The 18914-nt window shown below is 39.4% G+C and overlaps 1 protein-coding gene across 1 annotated transcript; it reads right to left on the reverse strand.

Annotated features, from left to right (window-relative positions):
* Positions 1-1649: 1649 nt before the first annotated feature.
* Positions 1650-4451, reverse strand: LOC116811353 (AP-2 complex subunit beta-like). Its single transcript, XM_032756401.2, is given in 3 exon segments — positions 1650-2178; positions 2180-3803; positions 3806-4451. Coding segments are annotated over 3 exon segments (2799 nt in total).
* Positions 4452-18914: the final 14463 nt, after the last annotated feature.

Here is an 18914-nt window from a genome sequence, read left to right on the forward strand (position 1 = left end):
TTACTGAGAATGATGTTTTCCAGTTTCATCCATGTCCCTACAAAGGATATGAACTCATCATTTTTTATGGCTGCATAGTATTCCATGGTGTATATGTGCCACATTTTCTTAATCCAGTCTATCGTTGTTGGACATTTGGGTTGGTTCCAACTCTTTGCTATTGTGAATAGTGCCGCAATAAACATACGTGTGCATGTGTCTTTATAGCAGCATGATTTATAGTCCTTTGGGTATATACCCAGTAATGGGATGGCTGGGTCAAATGGTATTTCTAGTTCTAGATCCCTGAGGAATCACCACACTGACTTCCACAATGGTTGAACTAGTTTACAGTCCCACCAACAGTGTAAAAGTGTTCCTATTTCTCCACATCCTCTCCAGCACCTGTTGTTTCCTGACTTTTTAATGATGGCCATTCTAACTGGTGTGAGATGGTATCTCACTGTGGTTTTGATTTGCATTTATCTGATGGCCAGTGATGATGAGCATTTCTTCATGTGTTTTTTGGCTGCATAAATGTCTTCTTTTGAGAAGTGTCTGTTCATGTCCTTTGCCCACTTTTTGATGGGGTTGTTTGTTTTTTTCTTGTAAATATGTTTGAGTTCATTGTAGATTCTGGATATTAGCCCTTTGTCAGATGAGTAGGTTGCAAAAATTTTCTCCCATTCTGTAGGTTGCCTGTTCACTCTGATGGTAGTTTCTTTTGCTGTGCAGAAGCTCTTTGGTTTAATTAGATCCCATTTGTCAATTTTGGCTTTTGTTGCCATTGCTTTTGGCTACACCCCTTTTATACACACAAAAAAATTAAAAATAAGCCAGGCATGGTGGCATACAAGTGTAGTCCTAGCTACTCTGGAGGCTAAAGCAGGAAGATTGCTTTAGCCCAGGAGTTTGAGGTTGTAGTGAGCTATGATCCCACCACTGCACTCTGGCTTAGGAAATAGAGCAAGACTCTCTCAGAAAAAAACAAACAAACAAACAAACAAAAAACCTGTAAGTATTTGAGGTGATGGATATGTTAATTAGCTTGATCTAGTAATTCTGCAATGTATACATATAGCAAAAGATTACATTGTATCACATAAATATAAACACAGTTGTTATTTGTCAATTAAAACTAAATGAAAATAAATAAAAAGCAGCCAATCCACCTCGCCTTCTGAGATTGGAGAAATAAGATGATTTGGGGGTGTGAGTAGGAATACCTTTGTAGGTGTTTTGGTTTGAAAGTTGAGAAAGTTTTTATTATTTTTTTTCAATGACACTTTTTCTTGCTTTAATATTTGTTATCTTTTTCTGCTTTTGAAATGAGCTCTCAATTACAAAATACCAAACTATACTCAAAAGAGGGTGTAGAAAAAGCCAGCCATTGGCACAGTATGGAGAAGCCCACAAATAAAGACAGGTAGCAGCAGCAGGTGGTGAGAGGTGGGAGGTTACTGAAGCAGTGGTTACAAATGTTCAAAGGAAGCTAAAACTATCCAACAGATTGTGCCTTAATATTAGCACAGGTTAGACTAGTTACTACCTTGCTGGGTGGCCTCAGTGTGTTTGGGTTCAGATTCTACACAGCAATACAATTTCTTCCAGTTAAGCGTTCTTGGCTTGCACCAATCACAGCATGATTGGAGGGTACTGGACCAGTCTTGTTAGTTTTTCAAAATACTGTCGTAGACCTGATAGATGTATTGAGAGACTTCAAGAGTTCTACACTTCCATGACAGCGAATATTTGGGGTTTCCTGGCTGGATACGTAGCTCGGCCAAAATCCAAATGCCATTAGTGAACTTCAGGGATTGGTACAGAATGTCCTGCCCTTCCACATTCCTCTTGGCAATGGTATAAACATTATTGTTTTGCAACTTGCTGGAGACAGTGTCAGCATTTAAATGACATTCCTTAATCTGAAACTGAAGTTCATTTTCGTTGGGAATATTCTTCCATGTTGCAAGGAAGACCTGGTGTTCCATTTTGCCATCTTCTACAAAAAGCACATTGAGTGGGCTGAGGCAGCTGAAGTAGAAGACATCGATATTGTTTTTCACAGCCACCTGCAGGTTATTCAGAGGTTCCATCTTCATGACTGGGCCCAAGGTGTTGAGAGGCAGGGAGACATCAATGCTCTGGTTTGGCATCAGTGGTGTATGGGTGGCCAGAGGAGTGCTGGGGATGACACCAGTTAAACTGGATTCCAAAATCCATCCTATGCTGCAGAGCTTTATTGGTGAAGTTCATTTCCATATAGACGTGCCCTTGATGGTGAGTAAATGTTCCTGAAATCTCCAAGCCTTTAGCCTTTACTGCAGGTAGCCAGACAGCCTTAGGAGCCACATACCCACCGGGTGCCATGCCTATCCCTGTGGAGAGTTGAAACAGGTCATTCAGGCCACTTCTGACCACAGCAGGTGTAGGTGAAGGAGCAAAGGTTGCAGGCACTGATGATGGGATGAAGGATTGTCCCACCAGACTATCTAGTCCTCTTCCTAGGAGATCCACTGCTCCCATCTGCATGGAGGACACCTGTGGCACATTGACTGGGAGACTGAGGTCAAGGTTTAAAAGACTCCCCAGAAGATCACCTTGAGAGTGGATAAGCTGAGGCTGTTCCAGGTTCGTTGCAGTGGTGGTGCCAACAGGGCTGTCACCTGCATCAGTGCTCCCATGATGAATTGGCAAGTGTTTACGATGGATTCCATGACTTCCTTCCACAAAAGCCTTGGAAGGCTTATGATACACAGAGGCCAAAGAACCAATGTGGCAGATTAGCTCCTCCAACACAGTTGGCTCAATAAGTTCCGTCTCCTCAGAGATCAGTGGCTTCTCAGACAAGACTACTTCTTTAGCTGTGAGAGGGTCAGTTGAGAGAAGAACCCAGTAAGTATAGCCCAGTTCTCGAAGGTCAGGATTATCAGAATCCTGTGTTGCCAAAGTCAACATCTGCTGGACTAGCTCCTGTGTTTCTGGTGGTTTCTTGAGAAACAGCTTCATTACGGCAGTAAGCAGAGTGAGCTGCACCTGGGTGCTTTCATCATGAAAACCCTCCAGGAAGCTTTCTAGTAACTCATCTGCATTGTCAATTCTTTCAGCATATTCTCCCACAATCCAAATCATAGCCGCTCGAGCATCTGGCTCATCCAGCGAGTCTAAGTTCTCACATAGAGTGGCAATGATACTTTCATACTTGTTGGAGTATTTGTGGAAGATGTCCCTGATGACAACAATCACTTCTTGGACCACATAATTCACTTTGGTCTTGATTAGATCAAGCAATGTGCTTACACAGTGCTCTGCAGATTGCTCCACCTTGATGGCACACCGTCCAATGGCCCGCACAGCTTTTCAAACAAAGTCAACACTCACCTCTGTGGCATATTCCTTCAGTTCTGCCAGAACCTGAGCAATGTTGGCTTGTGATGCCAAATGAATCCTGATGTCCAACTTCTCTAGTTTAACGCAGATGGGATCATTGTACTTCACAAAGAAGACTTCGATTTCCTGCTTCAAGATTTCAGGCCTTTTCTGGACAATTAAGTTGATGTTCCTCAGGGAGACATACTGCACTTCTGACTCCCCAGACATCAAAGTGACAAGTGGAGGGGCTAACTTCTTCAGCAGCATATTGTAGTAGTCAGAATCCTTAGGTAACAATTCTAGAAACTTCATTAGGACTTTTACCGCTGAAAGCACCACTACTGAGTTGGCATGGGATAGCTGGGGAGTTACCTGCTCACAGATTCTCTGAGCCATCCGATCATCTTTAGGGTTGTAATTAGACAGGCAGTCCAGGATGAAAATCTGGCCCCTTCAGTGCACTTATTCAGGGCTGTCAGCAGCTTATTAGTGTTCTGTGTGTTCAGATTGTGTAAATTGCTGTTTGGGTGAGACTCCCTGATTTCAGATAATGCTGCTACAGCATTAGCCACCACCATTGGATTTGAATCTGCTATGAGACCCCGTAGAGAATCCAAAAATCCCTGATCATCCACCATTTGGGCGTTGATATCATGGAGTTTTGCCACGCATACTGCTGCTGCTTTCCGAACATAGGGATCCTCATCCTCCAAGCACTTGAGGAGGGGCTCACAGAGATATTCTGTGATTTTGTCTACCCAGATGCACCCCGTGGTTCTGACTGCCAAGGCTCGAATCAAATGATTAGGATCTTCACAGTCCTTCACAAAGCTATTTACAGCTATGATGGCCATGACTGGCTGACTCTTGGCATAGTTCATCAAGTAGAGATACACAAGCTTCTTTAGTTTCAGATTGTCAGTCTGCGTACAGTTCACTATGTCTGGAAAGACAGCACTAACATCCTTCCCCACGGTCATAACAGCAATCACTTTCTTCACAGCCTTCTTTCTCTTTTCTTTCTTTTCATTGTTGAGTTCAGCTTTTAGTTCAAATATTTCTGCTTTTTTATTGGTTGTGAAATACTTGGAGTCAGTCATGACTTTGGATCTTTAATGTGCACTGGAGGCGGAGGAAGAGGCGAAGGTGAAGGTGAGGGCAGGGTGTCGGCAGCGGCAGCCGGAGAGCATAGCCCAGGGGGTGGTGTAATGGTTCACATGTGGTTGCCTAGATTTTATTGATGAGGTAAGAACAGAAGTGCTCCAACAGCAATCTGTGTATATATCTATAATTGCACTGGGCACAGCACATTGAAATAATCTATGTAAATATCTCACTCCCTAAACCACAGGTTTTTGAAGTGTGATTCAAAGACCCTAGGAGTCCCTAAAATAATTTTAGAAGGTTTACAATATCCTCCCTTTTCAATACTGTACCTGTGTGAGACTTAAATGTTTTCATATATGTCAATCAAATAACATATCACAACAGATTGAATGAAGTAGTTATGACAATCTACTTATTTTTATTAAGATAGATATTAAATACATTTTCAAAAATGTAAAATAATTCTACTCTTCTCATCTTTTTTTATAAAAATATCACAATTTTTAAGAAAATGTATGTTAACAATGCCAATATGTAGTGGGCTTATTATTGACATTTAAAATAAACCAATAAATTAGTATCATAAAAATTTCTCAGTTTGAATGCGGCAAATATTAACAGATACAATGCAGATAAACAAAAATAATTTTGGGATTCTCAGTAATTTTTAAGAGTGTAAAGGATTCTTAAGACCAGAAAGTTTGATCACCACTAATCATAGGATTGCTGAGGGTTGGGCCATCACATTTGTCTTTCTATCTTCAGGGCCTAGCACAGTGACTGACATATAGTAAGTGCTAAGCACACATTGAATTGAACAGAATTTAAATACCATGAGTAAGGGACAGAGAGCTTGCACTGAGTTCTGAAGATATATACTTGCTGAGAAGAATGTGAATGGGAGCTGATCAGGGGTGAGCAAAAGGACTGTCAACAGACTTTGAAGACCCTGATGAAGTTGGAGACCATGAATTTATAAACGTATCAGTCTTCAGGATTGTGAGATTTTATTCAACAGTAATAAGCTGTGTACATGCAGGAATAAGGGATGTCACAAAGAAAAAAGTCAAAGGTTATGTTTTCTTATCAATCTACTTTTTTTCATAGGCTTAGGACAGAGCAAGGAGTAAATATACATATTATCTAAATATACATAATTGTTGTCTAGAGTGTGCCCTTTATTCAATGTTTATTTCTGAAGTCAGTGTGTATTTTTTCATATTTTTACATTGATATATCAAAGATATATATATTCTTGGGGTTCGTGATATTTGGCGCCTGTATAAATGTGTAATGATCAGTCAGGGTAACTGGGATATCCATCACCTCAAACATTTATCTTTTCTTTGTGTTGGAAACATTACAATTCTTGTCTTCCAGCTATTTTGAAATCTACAATACATTATTGTTAACTATAAGTTTCCTATTGTACTGTTGAATATCAGAACTTATTCCTTCTGTATAACTGTATTTTTGTACCCATTAACCAACTTCTCTTCATTTCCTCCTGCCCCTTTCTCTTTCCAGCTTCTGGTAACCATCATTCTACTCTCCATCTCCATGAGGTCCCCTTTTTAGGTCTTAAGAGTGAAAGCGTGCAATATTTGGCTTTCTAGGCCTGACTTATTTTACTGACCATAATGACCTCCAGTTCCATCCATGTTGTTGCTAATGACAGGATCTCCTTCTTTCTAAAGGCTGAATAATATTTCATTGTGCATATAACACAATTTGTTAATCTATTTATCCCTTTATGGAAACAGGTTGATTCCATGTCTTGGTGATTATGAATAATGCTCCAATAAAAATGGGAGTGCAAATATATTTTTAATACACTGATTTTCTTTCTTTAAGATACATACTCAGCAGCAGAATTGTGTGATCATATGGTAGTTCTGTTTATAGTTTTATTAGGCAAAGTGTGTATTTTTTATGAGAATTCCCCAAATGCCTGTTGCCATTGCCCCATCTCTCTCCTTTTTCCCTATAAACAAATGTAAAGAAAGCTAAACGAAAGAGAGAAAAGCTTCTATATTGGTTCACTAATCTAGGACATATTGTAACCCTTACTGAATGATGGTCATTTCATTTAGGCGACTGATAAACTTTTGCACTTTTTCAGGATAATGTTCTGAGTTATCCTCACAATTTAAAATTTATTAATAGTTTTTCCGAGTAGAAATGTTTGTTTTAATTTCTAGCTCTCAGTCTTTATGATTTCTGTGGGTAAAATTAATTCAAGCTAAAATTTGGAATATTCTCTTGGATCAGCAAGAGTTTTTAAAAATGGAAACAATCGCTTTTATTTTGAAAATTGGATTTTTTAATGAAGGGGTTAGAGATAAGGTTTTTATAGATGGAGACATTGTTTATTATTAATGTATTGAAAAATCCAGTCTGAATGCTGGAGCCTGATCTTAGCTTTTAATTTAGATTTAATTTGTATTAAAATAGCCAATAGATGAGAAAACCGTATTAATATAATGAACTAATTTGATCCAATATAATTTGATAATGTTTCTTACATTTCCTCAACTTTGTGATATCGCACTTGACAAAAGTCCTTTGTAATAATTTTGGTGATCTCATTTCACTGGATGAAAACATTTATATTCTGTACAATGTTTTTTTCAAGAGTTTTAGGATTTTTGTATTAATCATTTCTTTATAATTTTTCATAGTGTTCCTTTTTAATAGTAAAAGTAATAAATATTTACTGACCCAGATTGTACAGTGTGATATGGCACACATTAACATCTCTGACCTCATCCTCTGCTACTCTAATCCTCACTCAATTTGTTATAGCCACATAGGCCTCCCAACTATCCATTGACCATGTTAGGTACACATCAAACTCAAACATCTTTTAGTTGCCTGGAATGCTGTTGCCCAGGAAATCTTCATGGCTTTTCTGCACATCTTCTCATGTATTTTTGAATTACTGCCTTCCCAAGTAAGTCTTTTCTGTCCAACATTTTTAAAATAGCAACACCACTCTCCATTCTCCTTCCCACATTTATTTTTTTCCTTAGCACTTACTATCATATGAAATAATATGCATAGTATTCATATGTCTAAGTAAATGTGGGCTTGAAATTATCTATTTATGTCACAGCTGTATTTCCAACATCTAGAAGATGTTTTTCTGTATTCCAACATAATAGTTGCTCAAAATATATTAGTTGAATAAATACATGATTATAGAAAATATAGGGGACATGCAGAAGAGCAAAGAGGAAAAAAAGAAGGACATTCATTATCCCACAACCTGGAAATAATCATTGTTATCATTTTGGTGCATTCTTATGAACATATAAATACACACAAACAAATATACATATGCCTATAGTAGTAGAGGTCGTGGTGGCAATAAATTTAATAATAAGAGTAATAGTAGTGTTAATATTTGTTGGCAGTGTTATCATAACATATTATATCATTTGTTAACCACGTTTTCTCACTTAAAATATTTATCCTGACTTTCAATAAAATAGGGGCTTTATGCAGGTCACCAGTCATCCATCTAGACGTTGACTCCATTAGTTATTTATTTTTATGTAACAAATTACCTTATAAATTGGTTATTTAAAACAACAGATATTGATTATCTCACAGTTTCTGTGGTTAAGGAAGTTTCGAACAGCTTAGCTGAATGGTGATGGCTCAGTATCTCCCCAGAAGTTGCAGTCAAGATATGGACCAGGCTGTTTTCACCTAAAGGCTGATGAAGGCTAGAGATTATACTTTCCAAGGTGACTTATTCTACCTTGGCAAGTTAGTGCTGATCATTGGAATAAGGCTTCAGTTCTTGCCTCTCCATGAAGCTGTTTGAGTGTTCTCACATGTCAGCTATTCTCTCCCTCAAGAGAGGGAAAGGAGGAAGTCACAGTACCTTTTATGACCTAGTCTCAGAAGTTATATGTTATCACTTCTACTTAATTCTATTTGTTAGAAGTGGGTCACTAAATGCAGCCCACAATCAAGGAAAGGGAAATTACTCTTTTGAAGGAAATTATATCAAAAAATGTGTAAACATCCATTTTAAACCACCACACCAACTATGTAAGTTATAAATATAAGGAATGTTGTCAGCAGCAAGACTAAGGATCATTCCGAACTCAATAACATAAGCTGGAAGCAATACTTGCCAAATGTAATATAGTTTATATCAAGTTGCAATGAGTCCCTGGGAACTTAAAAACAGCTGTTATTTTCAAAATAGTGGGAACATTTTGTGGAAAGAAAGTGGAAGAAATTCTGGGGAAAAAAACACAGACACATTAATATTGTTCTATTTAGAGGGAAGAGTTGGAAGTACAGATTCTTCCCACAAATTCCTTCCTCAAAAAACAAAGCAATAGCACTCCAATGCTACAGAAGTAGTGCTACCAAAGAAAGTAAAGCCATGTATTGCATTTTTTAGTGTTTTATGACACGCATGTAAAAGGGTTAGAGACTAAAACAAGGTGGCAATCACTAAAGTAAAATAATGGACTGGGAAAAATAGGTATGAGAGAAACAATAGAGTTTCATCAGAGACGTTTTCATGGTGAAGATAAATGTCAGTGAAAGAAAGGCAAGTTTATGAGGAAAGTACACCTAGCCAAAGAAAACAAAGTGTTTACAAATTAATGTAACTATATCCAACCCAACTTTTTAACAACTTAGGCAGCTCACCTAAAAGGGAAGATTAAAAATTAAAGCCAAGAATTATTCCAGTGGGAAAATATATACTTAAAAAAATGAAGCTGGTTCTACATGTGAACATTTTCATAAGCTTAGAAAGAAAGCACAAGATAATGTTCTGATTTCATATAACTAAGAGTGAGATCTTGCCAGCTACCTTCTTCTACTCCAGAAAACTGACTGACTAAACAGACAATAGAAGCCATCATCTCTGCCCTCCAGTGTTAAGTATTTGATGGTCTCCAGATAAACAGGAAGGAGATCAACTAGAAATCATCAAAATTCTTAGGGAAGCAAAGATGGATAGAACTATTCTATTCAAACACAAATGAAAACAAAATAGGACAAATAAAACCTTCTGCAACTTTTTGGAAGAAAAAGTATTGCAGGAGAAATTGAACAAAGAACATATTCTGAAAGATTTGTATGACAAAACAGAATCACAGTTAGACAAAGATCAATTTAAACTTTTGAGGCAAGGAACATAAATTTCATATACATAAAAATGAGAGGAAAAATTAAAAATAGATGAAGATACAAAGGAAGTAGTCATAGCTAAGAGACAAAAAAGGGAAAAATTATCCCACAATAAAATTTGAATATATTTTGAAGAATCAAGGCACAGAAACAAAACTGTATAAAATGTAATCCATGACATTAAGATTCCTAGGATTCAGAGGAAAAGAAACACAAAGGTGATTAGAAGAAAGATTAACAGACGTGAAAGACAGAAAAGGCTGTTTTAACATAAAAGTTGACTAGTGTGGTTGTGTGTGAGAGAATAGGATGACAGAGAAAATGTTTCAAAAGCAAAGTGTGATATTGATGTGAATAATCATCTTATTGTTCAGATAAAAATGATCATTATATATTTATTATGTACCAAGAAACATTAATAAAAAGAACATAACAGCAGTACATGTTTGCATGAAATTATTAAAACACAGGATTAAGTTTTTAAATGTAAAAGGTCACAAAAAAATTTACATGCAAAGGGCGCCATAACAAAATGGAATAAATTCTGCAATAGTACAATAAAATAAAAGTAAAAATCAATAGCAGTTAAATAGCACCCCTTCACAATTATCTATTTGGAAATTTTAAAAATAATACTCTTTCCTTCATTGCATGAATATTTATGAGCATTAACACATCATGAAGTCTTCTAGATATTAACAAAATAGCAGTAAACAAAAAACGTAAAAAGATAAACCTTTATTGAGTTTCTATTCTATTGAAGGGAGAGAGACAATACAAGTCTCAACAAGTTAAATATATCGTGTGTAAAATAATGATTAAGTGTTATGGAGAAGGGCAAAGCTGAGAAGGATAGGGAGTTTCAGCAGAGCCTGTGTGTGAGAGGAGGTGAGTATACGATTTTTTTTTTTTTTTGAGATGGAGTCTCGCTCTGTCACCCAGGCTGGAGTGCAGTGGCACTGTCTCAGCTCACTGCAACCTCCGCCTCCTGGGTTTTAAGCAATTCTCACTGCCTCAGCCTCTCAAGTAGCTGGGATTACAGGTGCCCACCACCACGCCTGGCTAATTTTTTCTATTTTTAGTAGAGAGGGGGTTTTGCCATGTTGGCTAGGCTGGTCTTGAACTCCTGACCTCACGTGATCCACCCGACTGGGCCTCCCAAAGTGCTAGGGTTACAGGCGTGAGCCACCACCCCCAGCTGAGTATATGATTTTAGATTAGGTGGGAGAAGATCTCCCAGAAAAGATGACTGGAAAATGAGAGATCGGGTAATGTAACTATCTGGGTAAAAGAGCATTCTCGGAAGAAGAAAAAGCTATACTAAATGCCTGCAAATGCGAGTGAGTGTGCTTATTGCAGTCAAGGAAAATTGAGAAGGCCAGAAGGGTTGGAGCAGATTGATTCTGATAGAGGGTAGTGGATGAAGTCAGAAAGGTAGGAGAAAGCATGCATCATGAAGGGCAGAAACTTTCAGATTGTAAGGATTTTGCATTTTATTCTGCACCAGATGGGAAGTCATTGGAAGAGTTCGAATAGAGGAGTAACATGATCTGATTTACATTTCTGAAAAATTCTTTCGACAGCTGTATTGAGATCACTGTACTCTACAAGTGGGAAGTAGGGAAAGTTGTTACAGGCTATTATGATGATCCAGGCAAGGGGTGATGTTGACATAGAACAGGGTGTACAATGGAAGTGATAAGATTGTAGATATATTTTTAAGGTTGAGGCAGTATGATTTGTTGATAGATTGGATGAGCAGTATGAGGAAAGAGAGAGGAATAAAAATGATTCTAAGCATGAACAACTTACAGTGATGAATTTGTAATTTACTCAGGTAAGGATGATTTGGGGACAAGTGTAATCTGGTGAAAGTATCAGAAGTTGTTTTAGGTCGTTATTAGGTTTGATATGCCCAGTAACATCCACGTAGAAATTCAAGAAAATAATGGTATAGTTGAATATACAAGCCTTGAGTTCAAGAGTGAGAACCAGGCTATCAGTATATATTTTGAGATCAGTCGATGGATAGATGGCATTTTAAGCTATGGACTGAATAGAAGTGTAGATAGAAAATAGATGGTTATAGTCCTTGGAGATTAGAAGGAACCAATAATAGGATGAGAGAAGGAATGGCCAGTGAGGTAGAACAACTAGGAGAATATGTTATCTTAGATACTAATCTAAGTAACTCTTGGGTTAAAAATTTATATTTGAGATTATAAACTACTTGAAAATTACAGTCAGGGAAAACACTTCAGGTTAAAATTTGGGGCCCTGACCATAGTGAGAGCTACAGCATATTTCAGAGTGTGACTTAATTAGAAAAATATAAAGAATAAAAATAAATAAGTGTCTACCTCAATAAACTGAAAAAAGATAACAAAGTCCCCAAATAATGTAGGAGAAAATATTTCCAAAAAAATATTTCCTGGCCGGGCGCGGTGGTTCACGCTTGTAATCCCAGCACTTTGGGAGGCCGAGGCGGGCGGATCACGAGGTCAGGAGATCGAGACCACGGTGAAACCCCGTCTCTACTAAAAATACAAAAAAATTAGCCGGGCGTGGTGGCGGGCGCCTGTAGTCCCAGCTACTTGGAGAGGCTGAGGCAGGAGAATGGCGTGAACCCGGGAGGCGGAGCTTGCAGTGAGCCGAGGTTGCGCCACTCCACTCCAGCCTGGGCGACAGAGCGAGACTCCGTCTCAAAAAAAAAAAAAAAAAAAAAAAATTTCCTATTAAAGGTACAATCAGGATGTGTTAATGTTCTTGAAACTTAATGTAGTCACTAACATTTATCGAAAACTTATTAAGTGCTAGGCACTGTTTTAAACACTACATGAATTATATCATATGACAAGGAATCATTGGCAGCAATTTTACTAAAGTTGAAAGTAAGACAAGAATGGACACTATCACATTTACTATTAAACATTGTATTGCAGACCCAAGACAATCTAATATGAATATTTTTTAACATGTGAAAATATGACAAAAAGAAACAATGTCAATATTTACATGTGATCTGATCATCTACTTAGAAAATTTAAGGAATTCAATTGAAAAACTATTTATTTAATATCATTTGGTAAAAGGATGTGAATTTAAGATCAACATGCAGAAATTTATACAAGGTCTGTACATTGGCAATGCCCAATTGTGAAACAAAATAGAAAACAAAAATTGATTTATAATTGTTATGAAAACCATAAAACTACCTAAGTATAAACCTAAGAAGGCATGTACATGACCTTTATAAAGACACTTTAAACTTTACTAAGGGCATGAAACACACCTAATATAGGGAGGAAAAACCTACATTTATCAGTACTAAATGTTATAAATATGTGAATTTTCACCAGAATTGATCTATAAATTTAATTTGTTTTCAATCTGAACAATTCATACAAAGTATTTTGATAGCATTTAGCAAACTTGTTCTAGAGTCATGCATTAATGGAGAAGAGAATGCATGAGAACAGACAAGAAAATTATTGTAAAGAAGCAAAATGAAAGGTATATGCCCTAATAGTTATCAAAATACAGTATAAAGTTTTAGTAAAGCTGTATAATATTAGTGCATAATAAAAATGTAGATCAATTGATAGAGAAATTTGGAATAGACATTTCTATATATGTAAATTTAAGTTATGGAAAACCATTTCAAATAAAAAAGTGGTGACATATGCAATAAATAAGTTGAGATAATCAGATATATAGGTGAGAAAAGAAATGAAAATAGGTAGTCTTTCACAATATACATATGTGTTAACTATAAGTTGATTGAATGTCTGTATAGATGAATAAAAAATCAAAGTATAAAGTAATACTTTCATAATTTAGAGGAGGTAATCTATCAGATCTTTATCACACAGTCAAAATTAAAAGATAATATATAAAAATGTATATAAAAAATTAAATGCCAATAAAAAGATGTGGAGATAATATTGGAAGCATATCTAACAAATACTCACGCCTGCAATACATAAAATTCCTATAAATTAATAAGAAATAGAAAACCAATCTATTAAGTTTTTGGAACTTTATGGATTATATAAAAATAGCCAATAAACATGAAAAATGTTCAATCACATGAATAGTCATCAAATAATTTTAAAATTAATGTAAAAGTTAAATATTATTTGTCGGCGAGGTGGGGTGGCTCATGCCTGTAATCCCAGAACTTTAGGAGGCCAAGGCAGGTGGATCACAAGGTCAGGAGTTCAAGACCAGCCTGGCCAACATGATGAAACCCTGTCTCCACTAAAAATACATAAAATTAGCCAAGCATGGTGGCGGATGCCTGTAATTCCAGCTACTCAGGAGGCTGGGGCAGGAGAATCACTTGAGCTCAGCAGGTGGAGATTGCAGTCAGCAGAGATTGTGCCACTGCACTCCAGCCCTGGCAACTGTGTGAGACTCCATTTCAAAAAAAAAAAAAAAAAGAAATATTATTTGCCATCCATTAACTGGGGACAAAATTCAAACCTGATATATCAAATAATAGACCATAATTATTTAATGATAATCAATAGAAATACAAATTTTAAAATGAGCCCATTAAAATCAAGAGATCAAGAAAGTTTATGTGCACTGATTTTCTCACCTTTGGTAATGGGCAGTAAATAAGTAAGTGATCTCTCAAAGATTGCCCAATGTAGTATAAACTACCTGTGGTATTATAATAAAAATAATGATTTACAACAGCAGAAGTATTACAACACTGAAACAGAGAACAAATAATGAAAAATCCATTAAAAGAGAAAGCATTCTATAAAATAAGGTAAAAAGATCAAACATCTATAACTTTAATAAGTATTGTGACGATAACTCTACCTATTAGCTAATAAGAGAAAAAGGCTCCTATAGTTCATAGACAAGAGTACTGTATTTGTAAAACATGGTGACTTAGAATGGTTGAAAGTTAAACAATGGATAAATAAAAAAGAATTAAAACAGTAGAAAGTCGAGCTTGCACAGGAACAAATATTTGAATTCCTGGCAAGAATCATTATGCATGTATTAGTTTGCTAGAGCTACGAAAATAAAACAACACAAACTAGGTGTCTTACACAACAGAAATTTATTTTCTCATAGTTCTGGAGGCTGGGAATCCAAGATCAAGCTGTCGGCTAGTTTCGTTTCTCCTGATACCTTTCCCCTGATCTTGCAGATGACTGCCTTCTTGCTGTACTCACATGGCCTTTTCTCTGTGCATGCATACCCCTGGTGTCTCTTCTTCTTATGTGTACACCAGTTGGTTGGTGGATATGAACATACAGTTAGATAGAACTAATAAGTTATAGTATCAACAGTACAGTAGGAAAATTATAGTTAACAATAATTCATTGTATATTTCAAAATAGCTAGATGAGAAGAATTGTAATGTTCCCAATGAGAGGTGACAGCGTGCTGGCAGCCCTTGCAGCCCTCGCTCGCTCTTGGTGCCTCCTCAGCCTTGGCGCCCACTCTGGCTGCGCTTGAGGAGCCCTTCGGCCCACCGCTGCACTGTGGGAGCCCCTTCCTGGGATGGCTGAGGCCGGAGCCGGCTCCCTCAGCCTGCGGGGAGGTGTGGAGGGAGAGGCACGGGCAGGAAGAGGGGATGAACATGGTGCTTGCGGGCCAGTTAGAGTTCTGGTTGGGCGTGGGGTTGGCGGGCCCCACACTCAGAGCAGCCGGCTGTCCCCGCTGTCCCCGGGCAGTGAGGGGCTTAGCATCCGGGCCAGCAGCTGCGGAGGGTGCACCGGGTCCCCCAGCAGTGCCGGCCCACCGGTGCTGTGCTCGATTTCTCGCCGGGCCTTAGCTGCCTCCCCACGGAGCAGGACTTGGGACCTGCAGCCTGCCATGCCTGAGCCTCCACCCCGCCCTCCCCCACCCCCCGCCATGGGCTCCTGCGCAGCCTGAGCCTCCCTGACGACTGCCACCCCCTGCTCCATGGCACCTGGTCCAGTCGACTGCCCAAGGGCTGAGTAATGCGGGAGCACAGCACGGGACTGGCAGGCAGCTCCACCTGTGGCCCCAGTGTGGGATCCACTGGGTGAAACCAGCTGGGCTCCTGAGTCTGGTGGGGACTTGGAGAACCTTTATGTCTAGCTAGAGGATTGTAAATACACCAATCAGCACCTATATCTAGCTCAAGGTTTGTAAACACACCAACCAGCACCCTGTATCTAGCTCAGGGTTTGTGGATGCACCAATAGGCACTCTGTATTCTAGCTAATCTAATGCGGACGTGGAGAACTTTTGTGTCTAGCTCAGGGATTGTAAATGCACCAATCAGCACCCTATCAAAACGGACCGATCAACTCTCTGTAAAACAGACCAATCAGCTCTCTGTAAAATGGACCAATCCGCAGGATGTGGGTGGGGCCAGATAAGAGAATAAAAGCAGGCTGCCTGAGCCAGCAGTGGCAACCCGCTTGGGTCCCCTTCCACAGTGTGGAAACTTTGTTGTTTTGCTCTTTGCAATAAATCTTGCTAATGCTCACTCTTTGGGTCCACGCTGCCTTTATGAGCTGTAACACTAACCGTGAAGGTCTGCAGCTTCACTCCTGAAGCCAGGGAGAACACGAACCCACTGGGAGGAACGAACAACTCCAGACACGCTGCCTTAAGAGCTATAACACCGTGAAGGTCTGCAGCTTTACTCCTGAGCCAGCGAGACCACGAACCCACCAGAAGGAAGAAACTCCAAACACATCTGAACATCAGAAGGAACAAACTCTGGACACGCTGACTTTAAGAACTGTTAACACTCACCGCAAGGGTCTGTGGCTTCATTCTTGAAGTCAGTGAGACTAAGAACCCACCAATTCTGGACACACCAACACAAAGAAAAGTTAAATGTTTCAGTTAATGGAGATCCCAATTACCCTGATTTGATCATTACATATTGTATACAGGTATTAAAATATCACATGTACCCCATAAATATGCATAACTAATATATAGCAATTAAGGATAAAAAAATAAGTACACCAATTCTATGGGATTAAGGCCCTATTTTTGTTACCTAATTTATCCATAATTACCTTTTTAAAGCCCTTATTTCCAAATACAGCCACATTGAGGGTTGGGGCTTTAACATACGAAATTTGGAGGTACACAATTCAGCCCATAACAGAACACTTTAAAATAATTTTTAAAAAGGTGTTTTTTCCAAGATGGTGGATTGGAGTCAGTGTTAACATGCCTCTCTCACTTTGAAGGACAGAATAGTGTGTAGAACTTTACATTGTCAACTTTTTTTCCATGGAGCAACACAGGAAATTAACAGGGAAACTGACAGAATCCACAGATCCTTTGAAAGAAGTGGTAGGCTGCAGCCTACACCATGAGACAGGTAAAAAACTGCCAATCTCTATAGTGTGAGAGAGGGAGAGACTGCCTCCAGGACACACATCCCCTTTGGGGAACCTGAAAATCAAGGCCACAGGGGAAGGCCTTAACCCTACCCAGAGTTAGAACTTATTTAGGAAGCAGGGAGAAATACAAAAGTAGAAGAAGCAGTGGGAAGTGCCTTGTAGGTAGTCCTCATTTTCAGCACAGACTAAGGGACATCATTCCTTATTACATGCCTTGGGGAAGTCAGACAACTAGCTCACGCAGTGGTCACAGATTTAAAGAAGCTCCCAACTGAATTTCATGATATAACATCAAATTGAGATGAAACCCCTTGGCCAGAACCCAGGGGGCAAATGGGAAATGCACTGAAGCCACAAATGCAGGAGTCAGGCACCCAGCGTTGTGGGCAGATAGGGTGGGGCATAGTCTGAATGCCGCAGTAGTTATTTCTGCATGGAAAGCTTATGGCCTGGGGGCAGATTTGAGTTCTGAGCGCAGGCTGCCTAGAACGTAGGTCAGTGCTGCTAGTGGTGCCCTGTACGTGTGAGATCTGCCTTGTCAATTGTGTGGAATCTGGGTGAGGCTTACTGCTGCCTGCTACTCCCTACTCCTTGTGTGAACTCTTCTGTGCAGCAGAGGCAGTTATATTTCCCTCTGGAACATTACCTGATTGACCTGAGAACTTCCCCCCTACATCCACAGGGGCAATAGCTTGCCCTGTACATGGAGAATCAGAGTACAGACCTGCCTGACCCAGCCTCCACCTGGGTGTGCCCCTTTACCTGCCCTGGTAGCTTAACACAAAGGACAGAATGTTTTGGGAGCTTTATGGCCCCCCTCATCACCTGAGAAACCAGAATAACACCCCTGGGCAACATAGGGCAAGCTCAAATCCCATTGCCACTACCACAGCTAGTATTCTTTTGCAAAAGCAACCTCCTGGCTAGAGGCCAACTGATGCAGACTATTACACCATATCTAGGTAGCATAACACTGCACCCAGAAAGGAGAAAACCAGTGAGTGACTTCAGCCATCAACGTTGCCTGCAACATCCTGGCTAACCAGGAGGTCCTGAGTCTGTCCATGTAGTCAGTTCACTAATATTACAAAGAGCATTTAAGAAAACCAGAACACTAAGGTGATCTATAACCAAGAAATCTCACAGAGTCTATGTCACTCCTTTGCTGCCCCCATCAGAGCTGGTGCAGATACTCACCACTAAGAAGACTTGAGGAGAAGTCACATTACTGGATCCCTAGCAGACATTCCACAGCACCAGCATGGAGTGTGGCAGCTCCACTGGATGGCTAGACCCAGAAGAGCAATAGTGATCACTGTAGTCTGGCTCTCAGGGACTCCTACTTTTAGGGAAATGGGGAGAGCACCACATCAAGGGAACACCTCATGGAACAAAGAAATCTGATGGCAGAACTTAAGTCCCATATCTTTCTGCTGGTGGAAAGTTTCTATCAGCAGAGACGCAATTGCAGTGCTGGGCTCAGTGGGGCAAGTGTGCAGCTCTACCCCAACAGTCAGGCAGACTTGGTACTTGTGAAGTTTCTTGGAGAAGGGTACTCATTTCTCCCCTAGTCCACCTCTGCAGACACACCTGGGGTTTCTCTCACAGGAGCTCAGTATGGGTGCACCTATAGACAGCTTCCGTGGAATATTTCAGGGTGACTGCATCCCCACAGGAGGAGCACCCTCCAGGTTCAGGCTTGCACGAGGGACAGAGTCATAATGCTTCTCTACTTGAAACATCAACATTCCTACAAATGAAATAGATGTCTTAGGCCGGGCATGGTGGCTCATGCCTGTAATCCCAACACTTTGGGAGGCTGAGGCGGGTGGATCACGAGGTCAGAAGTTTGAGACCAGCCAGGCCAAAATGGTGAAACCCTGTCTCTACTGAAAATACAAAAATTAGCCAGGTGTGGTGGCAGGCACCTGT

Source organism: Hylobates moloch, unplaced genomic scaffold (assembly GCF_009828535.3).
Source record: "Hylobates moloch isolate HMO894 unplaced genomic scaffold, HMol_V3 SCAFFOLD_7, whole genome shotgun sequence".
NCBI lineage: Eukaryota > Metazoa > Chordata > Mammalia > Primates > Hylobatidae > Hylobates > Hylobates moloch.